A 19,219-nucleotide genomic window follows, 5' to 3' on the forward strand; every position below is an offset into this window, starting at 1 on the left:
TACAATCTGCATGTACTAATCAGAGCTATATAAATACCAGTGATAGATAAATACTAATATTTATTTGAACCTAGTTTCCCATAACACCCAAGTACCACAGTATTAGCTGTGACTAATAATGACATGAAGACAATTCATATGACAAAACAAAAATAAATAAAAACTAAACTATGGTTCCAGGCTAAAATACACATGCCTGTAATCTAAAGCAAACGATTAAACCGGTTAGCATAAAACAACATAAAACCCGTGAAGGAACAGCACACAGGTGTGTGTCTACTGCTACAAATTTATTTCTTTATAGAATACCCCTTGTAGTAAAGGCAAATGACTTGGCTTTTTGTTTTTACAAGCAGGTAGAAATAAACTTTCTGTATAGACTGAGAAACTAGATGAGGCAATACACACTAAACAGTGATGCAAAATGCAGGCACAGGACTCATAAATGTTATAACATGAACCAGCTACAGCTCAACTTTTATTAGTGTAACCACATCAAACTACTGCAACCAATTAGTCAATTGTGAGTTTTGATTGTCATTTAAAGCAAAAATATATCTTAAATATTTTTAAAGTGTTTATTTAAATATAACTGTCTGACTGCTCTGTTAAAGATCTAAGCTTGCTGAATGATCTTCGGCATCCAGTACATTTCTGGCATTGCAGCAACCTTGTACCCCATTGCACTTTGTTTTTCTGCAGCACTACTGTGTCTTGCAATGAAGTATGGGTCAGTGGAGAAAACCAAAGAAACACAGAGGAGGGCGCCAGCATCTAATACTCTTGTAAATTTAGAATAGAACATTTTTTTGCTGCTCTTTAAAAATCACCTTTTAGAAAAAAAAATTAAAGCACTTTTTTGCTGGTAAAAAAAAGATGCATTTATTATTTGTTTTCTAAGCAGCCTGTAAAGGATTGCACCAGCGATCAGCAGATCGTGGGTGCAATGTCAGACCCCTTCAGGCTCTCAGGATAGCTGTTTGCTATTAACTATGAGAAAGCTCATCAGTGTCCTCATAGTTCATTGATAACCAAAAGCTAGCAGCCGCAATGGCTGATGGTACTTGTAGTTGATTAATTCACAGGAAAGTGAACAAATGAAAAAGCTGTGCAGTCAGATCCCCGCACAGCCGCGCTGTTTTTAAACTGGCAGCAAGTCCGGGGAAAGAATTCCCCCTCATGCTGTCACAAGGAGGGGGGATTGGGTGAAGAAGGTGCCAACGCCACCTAAAAATAGGTGGAACAAGTAACATGTTCCAAAAGTGGACTTACCCTTTAACACTGAGGAGTCTGAAGGCGCAGGCAGTGAGACAGGCAAGTATTAAAGGTTTTCTTTGCAGTGATGCCATTAATTTACGTTTTCAAAATAACGACAGAATTGCTTTCACATTATGTTTGTTTAGCTGTACTGCTTAATAGTTTTAATCTCTTTACAGTATCATCTATAGCAGGTAGGTGATGCTTTAAAAATTTCTACAGGTTAGCAGTATAAAGTTACAGAGGAGGTCTAGTGCTAGAACTATTGCTCTGACGTTCGTGGCGAAACCTCACGTGTGGTTTGAACACCATTTACATATGTGGGCATGGCCTACGTATGTGTTCACCACTACGTGCGAGCACGGGGGCACTTTAAACTTTTTTTTAAAAAATGTATTTAAATGTTTGTTTTTTTGCACTGTCCCTTTTAAAAAAAAATTTTAATCACTTTTATTGTTATCACAAGAAATGCATGCATCCCTTGTGATATAAATAATTAGTGACAGGTCCATTTTATGGAGAGCTATGGGGTCAATAAGACCCCACTTCTCTCCTCTGCAATGTAAAGCATTGGATAAAAAAAAAAAAAGCATTGAACAAGTGTTGGCAGCTTTGAAGGGCGATGTTTTTTTGGCACCTGTATCAGTGCTTTTTTTCCTTTGCGGTCAACAGCCAAAAGGGGTGTTTTCAGCCGAAACGTTTTGGCGCATCCCTAGTTATCATGTGACCACTTCTGTCTACATTACAAATATATCTGACCTGGTCTATCTGCAAAATAGTCAAGACAAAAGATTTTTTTTTTTTTTTTTTTTTTAATTAACTAGCAAGCCCCCAGTAGTAGTAGTGGATAGGGCAGTGTACAAAGGTCAGTAAGATGTTTTCCATTGTACAGTAAGATGCAGGGCAATTATGGGTCAGCAGGGACTCAAATGCGATCTACCTGTCACCTGCCCATGGTTGACAGGCAGATTGCAATTGTCAGGTTGCTGACCCCCACCTTAGAGAAAAGCCATTACTACTTACAACAGTCTGATCATGAAGGCAGGAGAAAATTATTTTGTATTAAAATGTTTTTGAGTAGAACTGCTGCCAGGCAATAAGCATTCAACTATTTACATATTATTAACCACCTCCCTTCCGGCCGTTGTATATAAACGGCCAAACGGTGGCAGTGCAGGGTCGCGTGGCTGTTTATAAACGGCCTCCCCGCACCCTGCTTGTGCGCGCTCCCTGGGAGCACGCAGCACCGCGATCCGGTGCCCACTGTGTCCTCCGAACACAGTGGAACACCGATCATTGGACGGGACCTCTGTACGTGGTCCCGATCATGTGATCACTGATTGGCCAATCAGTGATCACATGCACAGTAGTAAGCAAGATGTCACTTGTGATATCATTGCTTAATACGTGTGAAATCTGTGAATGATCACAGAAGTCACATGGTACAAGGCTATTCACAACAGCCTTGTACCATGTGACAAGCTGTGACCAATCACAGCTCACTCAGTAATTCTCAATGGCTGCAAGAATGCAGCTAGAGAGGAGAAATGATTGCTTTTACATCCTTTATGGGTGTAAAAGCAAATCAATCAGTGTAAAAAAAAAAAAAAAAAATCATCACCCCCCACAAGTAGTACAGTGTCACCATGGTGACACTGTACTGCTAGGGTGACAGTATTTAAAAAATAAATAAAAATAATATAAAAAAAAGTAAAAAAAAAAAAAGTTTAAAAATTATACTTTTTTGGTTATAAACTAATTTGGTTTTTTTTTTTTTTTTTTTTAAACTAAAAATAAAAAAACAGAAAAAAATTTTGGCCAAGATTTATGGTGAAATACTATTTATTTGCAAAATTTTATAAGCAAAACACTTTTTTTCAAAAATTTTGGACATTTTAATTTACATAGCAAAAAAAATAAAAATCCCAGTGGTGAATAAATACCACCAAACTAAAGCTTTATCTGTCTCAAAAAAATGCTAAAAAATGAATATGGGTACAGTCTTGCATGACCGCGCAATTGTCATTCAAAGTGTGATAGCACTGGAAGCTGAAAATTGACCTGGACAGGAAGGGGGTGAAAGTGTCCAGACTGGAAGTGGTTAACAAACATTAAAAAGACTTTGGGATGGAGGTACAGAGGGGGATGATTTCAAAGTGACTTGGCTACCTGTCAGCCTTCTAAACTGAAATATAGAACCAAGAACAGGTGTAGAGGAAGAAGTGAGATAGGAGAGTGCCGAGACCAGACGTAAAGGAATACATTGGATCTTTGAAGTTTCACTGCTACACATAGGGGTTGATTTACTAAAACTGGAGAGTACAAAATCTGATACAGCTGTACTTGGTAGCCATTCAGCTTCTAACTTCAGCTTTTTCAACAAAAGCTTTAACCAAAAAAAAAAAAAAAAAAAGACAAAAACTGGATGCCTACTGGTTTCTATGCAAAGCTGCACTAAACTGAAGGGGTGCCATTGAAAAGAATGGGCTGTGACTTGTAATGCCAGTTTGGACATCAAATTTGCATCACAAGTGTGAATGGAGCCATAGTAAATCTAAATCTACCCCCACTGCTTGCAGCTACAGAATGTCATGAGGGCTTGTTTCAAAGCTCATGTACTGCTTTTGAAGAATATGTAAATACATGGCTGTAAATAGCCTGCCCATGGTTACATTTACCTAACAAAGCCCCTGGAGTTGTATTTGTGGAAGGTTGGCCTCACTAAGATTAATACAACTACACAAAGTCAGATAACAGGTTAGTGCTACAGATGGTGACAGAAAGGTGTCATACTCACCATGACTTCCAGAGTAGGGACAGACTTAAGGCAAGAGGAGAAAGAGACATTTCTGGTTAGGCTAGACATTGTTAGAAAAACAGGATGGAGCATTAGAAAAAAAGAACTCTGAAAAAGTCTGACAAAGCAGTTGAACTGTTTAAAGGGTTAGTTCCCCTCTACCAAAAAACAGCCTATGCAGATAAGGAGTGTTTGCAGATAAAAACAGCTTTGATAAAGGTAGATAATTGCCCTTGCTATAGGTGTAGGCCATTTACACACCTCATGAAGCCTGACTGGAATACTCCCAGGACGTTGCTAAGTGAGTCCTAGTCCTCATTGCTCAGCTCCACTATCACAGGAGTGAGCTCTCAAATGTTGAGCTCAGAGCTACTGCACCAGAGGAGAGAAAGGGGGGTTTGCATCAGAAAAAAGAACTGATTCCTGTAATAGTGGAGGTGAGCAGTAATGACTAGGCCTTACTTGGCAACATCCTGGGAGTATTCCAGTCAGGCTTCGGGAGGTATGTAAATGGTCTACACCTGTAATAAGAGCATTATTCAACTTTAGTCAGAGCAGTACATCTACAAAGCACCCCTTACCAGCATAGGCAGTTTTTTTGCAAAAGATGAACCGCTAAAGATCAGCCTAATTATAAAAAGCAAAGCAAATAACACAAGTTTACTGTCATAAAAAAACCTCAACAAAAAATGTTAAAGTTGAATTTCAGCCTCACCATCAGTGTTGTACATCTGTACAGGCTCCTTCCCTGTACTGAAATGACTTTCACTCACTGCACACTCTAAGCTCAGACTGTGCATTAGAATCTGCGGTAATTCAGATACAGCCCACCTCATTTCCTGGCTAGAGAACATCCAGATTCATCTAGCCCTCTACCTTCCCAGTCTTACGGTCTCTGGTCTGACCTTTCATTTATTGGATGTGAATACTTTCAAGCATGAAGACTCATCGCATGTAAATGTTATCAAGGACAGTCTGCATGCAAATGCAGTCTACCTAAGAACTTCTACTCCTCCAGACCAACATCTACCCATCAAGGAATTTGGATATTTGCACAACTCTTCCCAAGAGTCCGCACAGTGTTGCATAATGGCTGAAGGCTCTTGAGAGGAGTACTGAAGCATGGTGCTGTGATGCCCGATAGCCCCTCCCAACAGCCATGATCTGCCTTCATTACATAGAGGCCTAATGGTGACTTCACTAGGTCTAAAATAAGGTATGTAGTAAAATTGCACAAGTTTCACTTCAATATTAGCATGCTGATCAGAGAGAAAACAGAATGTAAACACAAAATAGAAAGGGGTAAGAAAACGAAATAAAAAGTAAAGACAAAAAAATATATAAGTGGTAAGATTAAACCAAGAAGAAAGGCATTTAAAGCACTACACATTCTAACCATATATACACACAACACGCCCAAAGTTACAGAATATACTAACTCAACTGTACAACAAATCCTAGTTATCGCATTAGTGAAATGCTTTTTTTCAGAATAACGCAGAATATAACCTTTAGGCCACCTACACACACACACACACACACACACACACACACACACACACACACACGATTACTTGTAAACCCTGAATTCCAGCAGTAAGAATCAACAGAATCTTTCAGCTGGAACAACATGTGTATGCAAACAGCGGCAGCTGATCAGCCTGTAAAAAACAATGACAGGCTAACAGCAGCCATTGCTATTTGAATGTAGCCGCACCAACAGTTAAGGACAGATATCCAAGCCTAGACACAAATGTTTGCATACCCCTGTCATTCTAGCTGTTAAACTCTGCTGATTCTTGCTGCAGGAATCCAGTGTATGCAAGTAATCGCTGATGTGAAGAAGGTCCATAACCTACACTACTAAGAATTGACATTTTTTTGGTAATCTGCTCAAAAATGAAAACTAAAGCTAGTTTCTCATCTCTCTTGGAGTTTGGCAAGAATTTCTGTAACAGCTTGTATTTCCATCATCTCCCATATGACCACAACTCTGTTCCAATGGATTTTATTATCAGAGAATTACCTTCACTCCCGCAGACAAGAAAAATAATAAATCTGTCCAAAGTAAGGGAAATCATTTCAGACAGTTGTCATCAGAAAAAGTACCCCATATTGGAAGAATTCCCCTCTTTGCTGATATTCCTTCAATTTCAGTCCTGGTGGCAATGGTCACCAGGACACAGAGAGTGAATCTACTCAGCAGGGACACAGACAGCAATAAAAACCCAACAGAAATTAAAAAAAAAAAAAAAAAAGACAGGCCAAAACTAAAAGAAAAAAAAGGCTTTAAATACACTTAAAGGACTATCTTCTATATTAAGAAAATCGAAACCCAAATGTTTTTTTTTTAGTTTTTAAGTGGTGGGGGGATAAAATCCCTATCAGGTGTTTCTTGCTCTCTGTGTCCCTGTTAGGGAGAATTCCTCTATTTGTCCCGGTGACCATTATCACTGGGACTGCGAGTCTCCAGAAGAGAAATAGATAGGAAATATTCCAACAAGGACACTTTTTTCAGTTAGGGTATTCCCCATATATTCAAGAGGTTTCCTTTTACTTCCTGTTTCTACAGGACCAGAAGTGAAGGGAAACTGCCTCATTAGGGAGCAAATGGCAAAAAAAAAAAAAAGAAAGGGTTTTTAATGCTTCCCTAATCTACCCATGAAAAAAATGGCACTATGTGCATATTAAAGTAGAACTGTAGGCAATAATATTTTATCATTTTGAAAAGAGCAAGGGAGGGTTATAACCTCTGTCAGTTTGTTTTCTGCCATCTGGGTTCCATTAGGGAGATTTACCTTCACTTCCTGTCCCATAGCTGAAACAGGAAGTGAGAAAATCTCTGAAAATTAAGGGAATTCTCTGGGGACCTTCAGGTCGCCAAAGCTAATTTCCCTATTGGAAGATTTTCCCTCTATTACTTTCCTGGGGATAACACAAAATTAGGGGTTTCTTTTATTTTCTCTTTTGACAATAATGGTAAACAGGACAAATAGGGTGAATCTCCCTAACAGGAGCATAGACAGCAATTAAAACCTAATAGGTGTTCTAAACCATTCCCACTCTATTCAAAACTAAAAATAAATAAAAACATTTTCTCCTTTAGTTATACTTTAAGAAGAATCGATTTGGTGAAAGTGGCACCTGTTATCTTTGTATATTTATGTGGGCAGCGAAGCAGGCACAGCAATCCTCAGAAAATATGAAAAATCAAAAAGTGTGTGGTATAAATTGCCAGTGCCAGCAGAAGTTTAAATATCACTTTAGGATGAGTTGACTTTCAATTGTCTACTTTTTTTTTTTATAAATATAGCCATTCAAAAACTGTAACAAGGTGGGTTTCCATCTTACCAGTTTGGCTTTGATCGCTCCTGAATCCACATTTTGTCCTGTCTTGGAATGCAGCTGTAATTGCACAGCATGGAGTTGAAGCAACTGATCATGCACCTCTTTCTCCAGCACCACCTTTTCTGCTTGATTCTCTGTCAGCTCCGACTTCAAATCTACAAGCTGAGCCTGCAAAATTGAAGAAATGTTTACATTTTAAGGATGGCAGCAACATCCAGTCCATTAACCAGTGTGTCTTAAGAGTTCAATATACACTGTAGGTTAGGAGACAGGTCTTGGAAATAAATAAATATAGCACAAGGGAAAGAAGAACACACATAAAATTTCGGCTGTCACAGAGAGGAAAAACAAAAACATTCTTACTTAACACATAAGGGTCTATTTATTAAAAAAACGAAAAGCTAATGTGTCCTGCGAAACGCCATCATCCCGCCTCTCCCCCTCATTCAATCACTGTTTGCACCACATGCATTGAGTAATATGAAAGGTGTTGTGTGAATGGCACCCATGCCAAAGAAAGCAACACCCGCCAGAGGACCCAGAAGTGTGCAGCGGTCACAGTAGTTGCGGTGACTACTACAATAAGCCTCCACTGTTCCAGCAGTCTTACAGGAAAGTCATATTTACATTGGCCCATCTGAACCTACGTAACTAAGAAATAAAAACCATGCCTGGAATTTACCTTCAACTGGGAGTACAAAAATAAAGGCCAAGTTAACTTTAACTACAAGTAGTTCTAGTTGTAACCTATTCAAACCAAGTTGGTTTTTGATGAGAAAATCCCTTTCAATGAACCATGTACCTGTACATCAGCCCTTCTTCTGGGTTCAGGGTATGCATGTGACGCCCCCAACCCCCTCCCAGGGAACAAACAGAATTTTAGTAAAAAGCAGCACACATTACACACATCAAAGCTTGTTAGGCAAACACATATACATATACACACACACACACACACACACACACACACACACATATACACATACACACACAGTGGGGCAAAAAAGTATTTAGTCAGCCACCAATTGTGCAAGTTCTCCCACTTAAAAAGATGATAGAGGCCTGTAATTGGCATCATAGGTAGACCTCAACTATGAGAGACAAAATGAGAAAACAAATCCAGACAATCACATTGGCTGATTTGGAAAGAATTTATTTGCAAACTATGGTGGAAAATAAGTATTTGGTCACCTACAAACAAGCAATATTTCTGGCTCCCACAGACCTGTACCTTCTTCTTTAAGAGGCTCCTCTGTCCTGCACTCATTACCTGTATCAATGGCACCTGTTTGAACTTGTTATCAGTATAAAAGACACCTGTCCACAACCTCAAACAGTCACACTCCGAACTCCACTGTAGTGAAGACCAAAGAGCTGTCGAAGGACACCAGAAAAAAAATTGTAGACCTGCACCAGGCTGGGAAGACTGAATCTGCAATAGGCAAGCAGCTTGGTGTGAACAAATCAACTGTGGGAGCAATAATTAGAAAATGGAAGACATACAAGACCACTGATAATCTCCCTCGATCTGGGGCTCCACGCAAGATCTCACCCCATGGGGTCAAAATGATCACAAGAACGGTGAGCAAAAATCCCAGGACCACATGGGGGACCTAGTGAATGACCTGCAGAGAGCTGGGACCAACGTAACAAAGGTTACCATCAGTAACACACTACGCCGCCAGGGACTCCTGCAGTGCCAGACGTGTCCCCCTGCTTAAGCCAGTACATGGCCCATCTGAGGTTTGCTAGAGAGCATTTGGATGATCCAGAAGAGGATTGGGAGAATGTCATATGGTCAGATGAAACCAAAATAGAACTGTTTGGTAGAAACACAACTCGTCGTGTTTGGAGGAGAGAGAATGCTGAGTTGCATCCAAAGAACACCATACCTACTGTGAAGCATGGGGGTGGCAACATCATGCTTTGGGGCTGTTTCTCTATTTGTGTGAATAAAAAAGATAACATTTAATTTGGGTAAATCGTTGCATGACACCGCAATCAGCAGTTAAAGTAAGCAAATTCCTACTCAGGTTGATCACAATTAATTATGATGTTCTCACTGAATGCCAAACAGCATACTAGCACCTTATGACAGACTTAACTGTGAAATGGATCCCTCCAATGGCACACTGTCACCGCTGACAGCAAATATTCACCCAGTGTTCCTTCTGGGTTCACAGGCTCTGGCCGTTTGAATGGCCGAGCCACAATGACATCACTCGAGGAGTCATGGGCGCAAAACAGCTCCGGTGGTGCCACCAGCTGCTACAAATATCTTCTAAAATGATGCAAGTTTAGGATATATTTACTATACTTATAGGTAAGCCTTATTATAGGCTTACCTGTAGGTACAGCTTACACATTAATTTATTTATTTCAGGTATTTATATAGCGCCGTCCATTTACACAGTGCTTTACATATATATTGTACATTCACATCAGTCCCTAACCCTCAAGGGGTGTACAATCTAAGATATACATGGCTGTTTATAACGACTTTAAGACTACATACTTGAATAGACTTTTTTTTTTTTTAAACCAGAGTTCATTGTCACTTTATTTATTGGAATGGGCACAACTCTATAAAACCTTGCAAAAAAAAAAAAAAGTAGTCCGGGTTGACATATACTGTGTTTTGTTGTACTTGGACACACACTTGATTGACCTTAAAGAAAATGTAACCCCAATAATTCATATTGCTCATATGTGCCTGCTGTACCATGAACGTGTATAAAAAAATATCCCGTTCTTTGTATTGATTCCTCTGTGTGATACCCCTAATGTTTCTGCCAGTCCCTCTGCTTTCCTATTAAAAACTGACCAAACTAGGCGGGAGAGTGCAGCATGGTCAATTTTCTAGGTGTGCTGGAACTCTGTGTGTGCTGTCCTCCAATGATCAGGCTTGTGATGACACACACCCGCACTGCACAGTCATTCACTGGGAATGTTAAGAGGGAATTTGATCACTTATAAAGAAAGGAAAAAAAGGCATATATATTTATTTTTTTTAATATATATATATTTATACACAAATGTTTCACTTCTATTTTAAACGCAATGAGTTGTTTTACAAGGTGATGGTTTACATATACTTTAACTATCCCCATCTGTTTGGGTTTGTTAGGAATTTAGATTGAGCTTGGTTGAGATTTATACAGCTGACTTAAACAACTAATGTTATTTACCAGATTAACTAACTAAATAGAGAATTACTGGATAGTAATTTTTTTTATTAATTATCTGCAAGCAAATCATTGTGTCAATGCCTGATTTCCTTACTCTGTCCTCCATATTAATCAAATATGAACAGTAAGATCTTAAATTTCATATGAATCCAGCCACATATAAGCATATTCAGTTCTAACTTCTTCACAAGAACTCATGTAAAATGGAACTTCCCCAAATCACAATCTTACACAGTCACTAAATGAAAGTCTAGGTCTTGCATGTGATGTGGAGTCAAACTTGAGCAGTCGTTGTGGTCTGCTGCTATATATACACAGCTTCCCCATTTAACATTCCCTTGAAATATGATTGCTTGGCAATTTCTTTTTCCCAGGAAATCTTGCTAAGATATTGCTGAACCCTGAAACAACTACTTGCAAATTACATCAGCACATCATTGGTAATTTTTTTAAATTTAGGTTACCATATCTACTTTAAAGTGTTATGAAACACACAACAGTAAAATCAGTCTGTATATGCAGTAAAGCATGCTTGTTATACTCACTGTGGAACCTAAGGGGTTAATCCTCTGCATTGTGTAAAAAGGATGTTTGATCCTGACTTCTATGATACTCCCCCTTCTTCTACTGTCCCCATTCCATCTGCTGGATAGAACAGAGCCTTGAAGGCAAGCTGCACATGCATAGTTTGCTGTGTATTGCTAGAGAGGTTTTTTTTTTTTTTCTTGGGAGTACGCATGTGATCAGCACAGGCCCAATCAGCGCTGTCTATACAGATGGTCTGGAGTCCAGCAGCCTCATAGGACAATCAGAGGAGAATGAAAACTCCTCCTACAAGCTTTAACCAGTGCTCTGCTGGATACTGATAGAGCAGTCTTGTGATTTCTAACTGCTGATAAAAAAAAAAAAAGGTATTTAGCAGTTTATATGTACTAAAATAACTGCATTGTATGTTCTGTGTACTGTGGGAGACCAGATATTAAACCCAGGACCCTGCATTCATTATAACACTTTAAGTGGACCTGAACTCTAGACAACCATACCCTGTTCAATTCCTGGTATAGGAGGGTGTCTTTGGCACTCTTGTGTAACTGTATATCTGTAATGTGAGATCATTTGTAAAGGTTAGTTTCAAATTTGTAATGAGGTTTGGTGAGGTCACTACTGTGTTGCTTGCTGGAGTGGAGATCCCTGCTTCTGCTTCATTCATTATGTGGTTCTGTGCTTTGTGAACATCTCCTGCTGCTTCCTATTATATTTCCACACAAGTAGATCACCAGTCACCAGCTCTGATATGAGGGAGCAACTTCCTTCTCCACTGGTACAGAGAGTGCATAGCAGAGCATGCCAAGATCAATAGTGGGGAAAACTTCAGCTGTAGGGAGCCTACAGGTAATACCGGAGGCTAGTCATGTGCCCACTTGCTTGTCCTTTTCAAGCATAATTTTCACAGTACAGATGCCCTAATGAAAATAAAATATATTCCTGTTAAAAACACACACACTTTAGGATTCTATTTATAAACGTCTTCACCCAAGATTCACACAACTTTCACCCAGAATTTATTCAATTTTCCAGTTGAAGCCAATCATTAAAATGTGTTACTTTGGTGAAATGTGTAAATCTTGAGGGAAAAACCTTTGTAAACAGACCCTAGGTCATAATTCTATGTCAAGGCATCTGTTTGGTGATAATCTCTATGAAAGCACCCAAAGTTGCTTAAAAAAAAAAAAAGAAAAAAAAATTCCTAAAAAGCACAAAAAAAAAAAAAAAAATAATAATAATATGGAAACACTACACGATTTGCAGGTAAGTTACTACATGTTTCACATTGAAAGCGAAAGTGATGTAACATTCTTTTGCTTCCGCTGTATGATGAGACACCTGCCTAACAGGTGGGAAGCCTCGTTTCTGCCAGTAATACAGAGTCATGTCATAGCTCACTGAACTTCTAAGGGCAAAATTGTTGGTGCCCGCTTAGTTGGTGCCTCTGTAGCTGAAGTTGCCAATCTATTTGCAGTATAGCGAGGTACAGCATCAAAGGTTATAACGGCATATACAGTTTCTGGGAAACGTCGTCTGATAAGCATAAATGCAGTCAACATGGTCAACTGACCTCGTCTTCTCCCAGCTCTGTACCCTCAACCAGTTCTCTAACACCCCCTTCCCTCTCTCCGACCACCACCTCCTCACGTTCTCCATCTCCCCTTCCCCTAACTCCCCCCCCCCCCCCCAGAGCGCCAAACCATCACCAGCCGCAACCTCCGCAACCTGAACCCGGCCCCCCTCCACTTAGCTGCCGACCGCCTACACGACAGCATCCTTCCACTGTCATGTCCTGACCTAGCCACTAACACGTACAACGACTCACTATCAGCTACCCTAGACTCTCTGGCACCCCTAACCACACGCTACATCAAACCCAGACCGCTCCAACCATGGCAGAACGACCACACTAAATGCCTCAAACGCCGCAGTCGCGCGCTAGAGAGACTATGGCGCAAAACCAGGTCCCCCCGTTCATTCTCCCTCTACAAATCTGCCTTCCTCACTTACACCTCCTCCCTCCACGCCGCCAAGCAGGCTTACTTCGTAAACCTGATCAACACCCTCTCCTCCTACCCTCGCCGACTCTCCTCCACCTTCAACTCCCTACTCTCCCCCCCCTCCTCCACTCAGTACCTCACTCACCGCCCACGAAATTGCCACTCATTTCCACAACAAGATTGATGTAATCCGTCAGGACATAGTCAACTCGCAATCTACCTCCCCACCTAGCCCACCCCCCCCCCCCCCCCATCTCTTCCCTCCTCTGACCTTGCAACCGCACTGCCCCCCTCCACACCCAAGACCCCGCTTACCGTAACCCCCCCAGCTCTGCACTCCTTCAGCCCCGCTACCACTGAGGAAGTCACCAGGGTCTTCTCAGAAGCCCGCCTCACTACCTGCCCCCTGGACCCCCATACTCAAAAAGCCCTCCCTGGACCCCTCTGACCCAAACAACCTCAGACCCATCTCCCTGCTGCCACTCACTTCCAAACTCCTGGAGCGCTTAGTCTATGACCGCCTAAGCGCCCACCTAACTGACAACAACCTCCTTGATCCACTACAGTCCGGCTTCCGTCCCCTACACTCCACCGAAACCGCCCTCCTCAAATCACCAACGACCTACTAACCGCCAAAGCCAAAGGCGACTACTCTGTCCTCCTCCTCCTGGACCTCTCCGCGGCCTTCGACACAGTTGACCACCCCCTCCTCCTTAAAAAACTACTCTCCCTTGGCATCAGAGACACCGCTCTCTCCTGGTTCTCCTCTTACCTATCCCGGCGCTCCTTCAGCGTTTCCTACAATGGTGCCACCTCCCCTTGACTCCCCCTCTCTGTTGGGGTCCCCCAGGGCTCTGTCCTTGGACCCCTTCTCTTCTCCATCTACACCTCCTCCCTTGGCAAACTCATACACTCCCACGGCTTCAACTACCACCTCTACGCTGATGACACTCAAATTTACCTCTCCACCCCCCACCTCACCCCCACATTCTCCGCCCGCATCACTCACCTCCTAAACGACATCTCTGACTGGATGTCGCTCCATTTCCTCAAGCTTAACCTCTCCAAAACCGAGCTTCTCTTCTTCCCTCCTGCCTGCGCCCCCCCCCCCCCCCATCCTATCCATCACTACTAACATCACCACCATCAATCCCGCCCCGCAAGCCAAAGTCCTTGGAGTCATTCTGGGCTCTAACCTCTCCTTCCAACCTCATGTCAAATCACTTACAAACACATGCAGGCTCCACCTACGGAACATCGCCAAAATACGCACCTTCCTTACCCCAGACACCACTAAACTACTCGTACACTCCCTGATTACCTCACGCCTTGACTACTGCAACTCCCTCCTCACCGGCCTACCCCAGTGCAGGCTCTCCCCACTTCAGACCAACCTGAACTCAGCGGCCAGACTCATCCACCTCACCACCTGCTCCACCTCTGCCACCCCCCTCTGCCTATCCCTCCACTGGCTCCCTATCGCCCAACGCATCAAATTCAAACTACTCACTCTGACCTACAAAGCCCTTCACAACACTGCCCCTAACTACCTCACCAACCTGATTCCCAAGTACCACCCTACCCGTACCCTTCGCTCTTCACAGGACCTCCTTCTATCTTGCTCCCTGGTCTCCTCCTCACACGCACATCTGCAAGACTTCTCCAGGTCCTCCCCCATCCTCTGGAACTCACTACCCCAATCCATCAGACTGTCACCTTCCCTCCTTACCTTCAGGCGCTCCCTGAAAACCCACCTCTTCAGGGAAGCCTACCCCACCCTCACCTAACTGCTGCTCTCCTTCATTCCTCCTACCACTCCATCCCCCACAGCCACTTCCTCCTGTACCACTACCCCCTCCCTCCTAGATTGTAAGCTCGAAAGAGTAGGGCCCTATAACCCCTCGTGTGCTGTTTGTAGGTGCTGTAATGTTTCATGTATTGTCCACCCCTCTATTGTACAGCGCTGAGCAAACCCTTTGGCGCTATATAAACTAGATGTAATAATAATAATAATAACAACTGATTGAAAAAGACAAAAAGGACATTGCGCAGGAGAGTGGCCCGCAATAAGGAAACAACCACTGCAAAAGTGACTGCAGAGCTTAATCTCAGTTTTCCAAAGTCCATGTCCGCAAAAACTGTGCAGTGGGAACTCTGTATGCAAAAAATTCACGGGCGAGATTCAATTGCCAAACCACTAGTGACTGATAGTAATACTCAGAAGAGAGCGGTGCAACACCCATAAATTGTGGACGATCGATCAATGGAAGACTAATATGGTCTGATAAATCAAGCTTCACACTATTCCCAACCACTGGACGTTTACATGTGGCAAACACCTACCCAAGCTTATGACCAGGACTGTCTTGTGCCAACAGTAAAGCATGGTGGCAACACAATCAAAGTTAGGGCAGCCATATCTAGGTAGTCTGCAGGTCCCATCATCACCTTGAAAGATAGAGACACTGCCAGGGACCATGTACACATTTTGGCTGACCATGTGCACCCCATGGTGCAGATATTGTTTCCTGAAGACAGTGCCATTTACCAAGACAAGAACCCTCCGATTCACACAGGTGGTGCTTTCAAATCATGGTTTGAGGAGCATGCAGACGAAGTCTCACCTTCCCTGGGCACTGCAGTAGCCGGACCTCAATATCATAGAGCCACTATGGTTAATTCTGGAGAACAAAGCTGACAGTCATTTTCTGCCTCCGGCATCTGTGAGAACTGGAGTGATTTTTACATGAAGAGTAGTAATAGATTCTATTATCTACATCCAAGACTTACAGAATATTTGTCAATTCCTAAGAGAATTCAGGCTGTCTTGGATGCCAAAGGTGGTCCAACACCATATTAGGTAACAATTTTGTTCATATATATATATACATACACACACATACATACATATAAATATACATACACACACTATATTGCCAAAAGTATTTGGATGCCTGCCTCTACACACACATGAACTTTAATGGTATCCCAGTCTTAGTTCATGTAGTTCAATATTGAGTTGGCCCACCCTTTGCAATTGTAACAGCTTCAACTCTTCTGGGAAGGCTGTCCACAAGGTTTAGGAGTATGTCTATAGGAATGTTTGACCATTCTTACAGAAGCACATTTGTGAGGTCAGGAAATTATGTCGGACGAGAAGGCCTGGCTATCAGTTTTGGAGGCCTTTAGCTATTGACTCTGCAGACAGTTGGCGACTTCTGCACACTGTGCGCTTCAGCATGCACTGACCCCGCTGTCATTTTATGTGGCCTACCTCTTCATGGCTGAGTTGCTGTTCCCAGTTTGTTATAATACCACTAACAGTTGACTGTGGAATATTTAGTAGCAAGGAAATTTCACAGATGGACTTATTGCACAGGTGGCAACCTATCACGGTACCACGCTTGGAGTCACTGAGCTCCTGACAGCGACCCATTCTTTCACAAATGTTTGTAGAAGCAGTTTGCATGCCTAGGTGCTTGATTTTATACACCTGTGGCCATGGAGGGGATTGGAACACCTGAACCCAATGTTTTGGAGGGGTGTCTCAATATTTTTGGCAAGTGTTTGTGTGTGTTTATTATTTTTTCCCTGTATACACACACAGCTGCCCACTGTAGCCCAACACAAATGTCAAATGGTGTGAATGGGCAAAACTCTTGCAGGAAAAGACCCAATGCCCAATTAACAATTGTTTGACAAAGGAAAAAAAAGAAAAAAAAAAAAAAACTTTATGCCGGCCATAGACTGTTCAAAAATCGGCCAATTTTTTGTCCGAAAGATTAATCGGCCAATTTTCGCACTGTTAGTGGGTTAATTGGTCGGCTGGTGTTCGAGTTTTTTGCACTTTTGGATTATTGGTCATGTTGGAAATTCGTGGAAAACGACCGATTTTTGCAGCAATGATGGCCAAATCGTACGATCGTTTTAACAAAAAAAAAAAAAATATGCGCATTAGCCATGACCTGGAAGGAACAGAAGTTTTGGCTGCTATATGGGGTGGACTCTATGACTTGGTCAGCCGATTTTTGTAATTGTTGGTGGTAACGTTGGTTTAACGAACGACCGATTTTTCATTTATCGTTCAAAAAAACACGTGGTTTTTGAGCAGTCTATGGCCTGCTTTAGTTTAGCAAGAAACAGGATCAAAAGATTAATGATTATAAACTACTAGGTGTGTTCAAACAATTGTGAAACATTAACCCACATAAAAACCTGTCCAGCGAGGTCAGGACTCAGATTCCTCAGAAATGAAAACAGAAATGTCAGAACAAAAGATTAGAGTGGTTCTACTCAACTTTTAGCTATTCAAGAGGGCAGTGAATAACATAGAAGACATTTCTGTAGAATGTCGCTTTTCCGGTTATCTATTTTGTAAGAGCTAAAGGCCAGTTCACTCATTCGGATGTGTTTCCCAGCACAGCAAAAACGGGGCCAAAAGAAAACATTTTTCTATAGAACCAGTTTTTGCCATGACACCATGTTGTAATGAGTGAATAAAAGTCGTACATGCAGAATGTTGATACCCAACATTTATCCATTCAAATTATTAAAATGGGGGCACTGAAACTGCAAATACTTTGCATGGTACCTTATGGTAACTGAGCAGTATAAAATTGAATGCAGCTCTACACAGAGACCAATCAGCTTCCAGGTTTTACTGCCAAAGCTTAATTGAACAAGTTGAAGTTAGAAGCTGATTGGATACCATGCACAGCTGCACCAGACTGAGCGCACCAGTTTTAGTAAATCTCCCCCTATGTATCTCCTGCAATGAAGTATTCCTACCTGCCTGTTTGCAGTCCTCTTTACATTGTACAGTGAACCTGATGACGTCTGGGTCAAGATGTGCCAGCAAGGGAGCTGCTGGACATCACAGAGGTGAACATAGTTTTGCTTTAACCAGAAAAGGCCTCTATTCACTTGTGTCCAGGACTGAAGGTTGATTGATAGACTATAATGTGGCATTTAATAAAGGTATTGAAGTGCATGCACTTGGGAGGTTTATGATAAATCTGACAATGACCATTTTCCAGCAGTTATATCAACAGTTAGTGTAAATTTACCTTATACTGGAGGGAACAGTGGTGCTGGCCAGGAAACACTACTCATCTCATCAACTCCTTCATCCCATTAACAGGATAATCAATATAATCCAAAATGTGTCAACAGACACAGTGATTGGTGAAAAAGTGTAAAAATTTTAGTAGGGATGCACCAATACCATTTTTTTTTTTTTATATCGGCGAGTACAAGTAACGATACTTTCGGTCAAGTACTCGTCGATACCAAGTACCGATACTTTGCAGTGCGATTTGAGTTAATGGACGCAAATCGCACTGCAAAGAATAGCATGAGATTTGAATAGGAATGCAATATCTGTCCAAATCGCATGTGGTTTCCCCACTGCTCCAGTGTGAACTCAGGCTTGTCCTAACCTGAGTTCACACAGGAGCGGTGCGGGAAACCTCCTTGCAGGCATCCCATGCTTAGTGTCAGTGGTCGGAGAGGGGAGAAAATGGCAGGGATTTGAAATCTCCGCCCGTCTCTTTCTTCTACTTGCAGAGATGACAGTTTGGGCTAGACGGCATCTGATTGGTCAGCAGCGGTAGTGGGAGCGGGTACCTGTCAATTTTGGGTACCTACTCCTCAAAGGTGCCAATACTTAATGGGGAGTGGAGGACCAGTCCTTAAAGCAGAACTTCCACTTTAGGGTGGAGCGCCGCTTTAAATAACGCAGTAGTGAATGTACTACTTTAAAAAAAACAAACTGAATTGCATGGCACTTCTGCACTGCACTGACACCCACTGCAGATCGCAAGTGCAGAGCATTTTGAACGCAGTGCAGGAAACAAACCTGCAACGCATTCTGGTGTGAAGTGGCCCTAATTCAAAGAATAATCTTCCTCTGGTGAAATGTTACAATTTTACATTTTTGATCTCATAGTAGAAAGTTTTCATACTAATACATTGTATAATTTTAAAGGACAGCCAAAGCTCATTCATTCTGCACACCTGTTACCCATTTTCAGCCAACAGAGAACTTTAGCCCGCTTTCGGTCCAGGCTGGGGAAAGAAAAAAA

General features: G+C 41.9%; 1 protein-coding gene across 4 annotated transcripts in view; it reads right to left on the reverse strand.

Annotated features, from left to right (window-relative positions):
* GOPC (golgi associated PDZ and coiled-coil motif containing) overlaps nucleotides 1-19,219 on the reverse strand; it is a 55,610-nt gene that overhangs the window by 23,054 nt on the left and 13,337 nt on the right. For 2 of the 4 annotated variants that reach the window (XM_089652165.1, XM_089652166.1), the window contains exons 2-3: nucleotides 7,406-7,570; nucleotides 4,055-4,078 (exon numbers count right to left, since the gene is read on the reverse strand). In XM_089652165.1, the coding sequence (XP_089508291.1) occupies nucleotides 4,055-4,078; nucleotides 7,406-7,570 (189 nt within the window). The remainder of the gene's footprint in view (nucleotides 1-4,054; nucleotides 4,079-7,405; nucleotides 7,571-19,219) is intronic. The other 2 variants (XM_089652167.1, XM_089652168.1) reach the window with 1 other exon arrangement.

Source organism: Staurois parvus, unplaced genomic scaffold, assembly GCF_062004578.1.
Source record: "Staurois parvus isolate SC_StPar_1 unplaced genomic scaffold, SC_StPar_1.0 ptg000672l, whole genome shotgun sequence".
Taxonomy (NCBI): Eukaryota; Metazoa; Chordata; class Amphibia; order Anura; family Ranidae; genus Staurois; species Staurois parvus.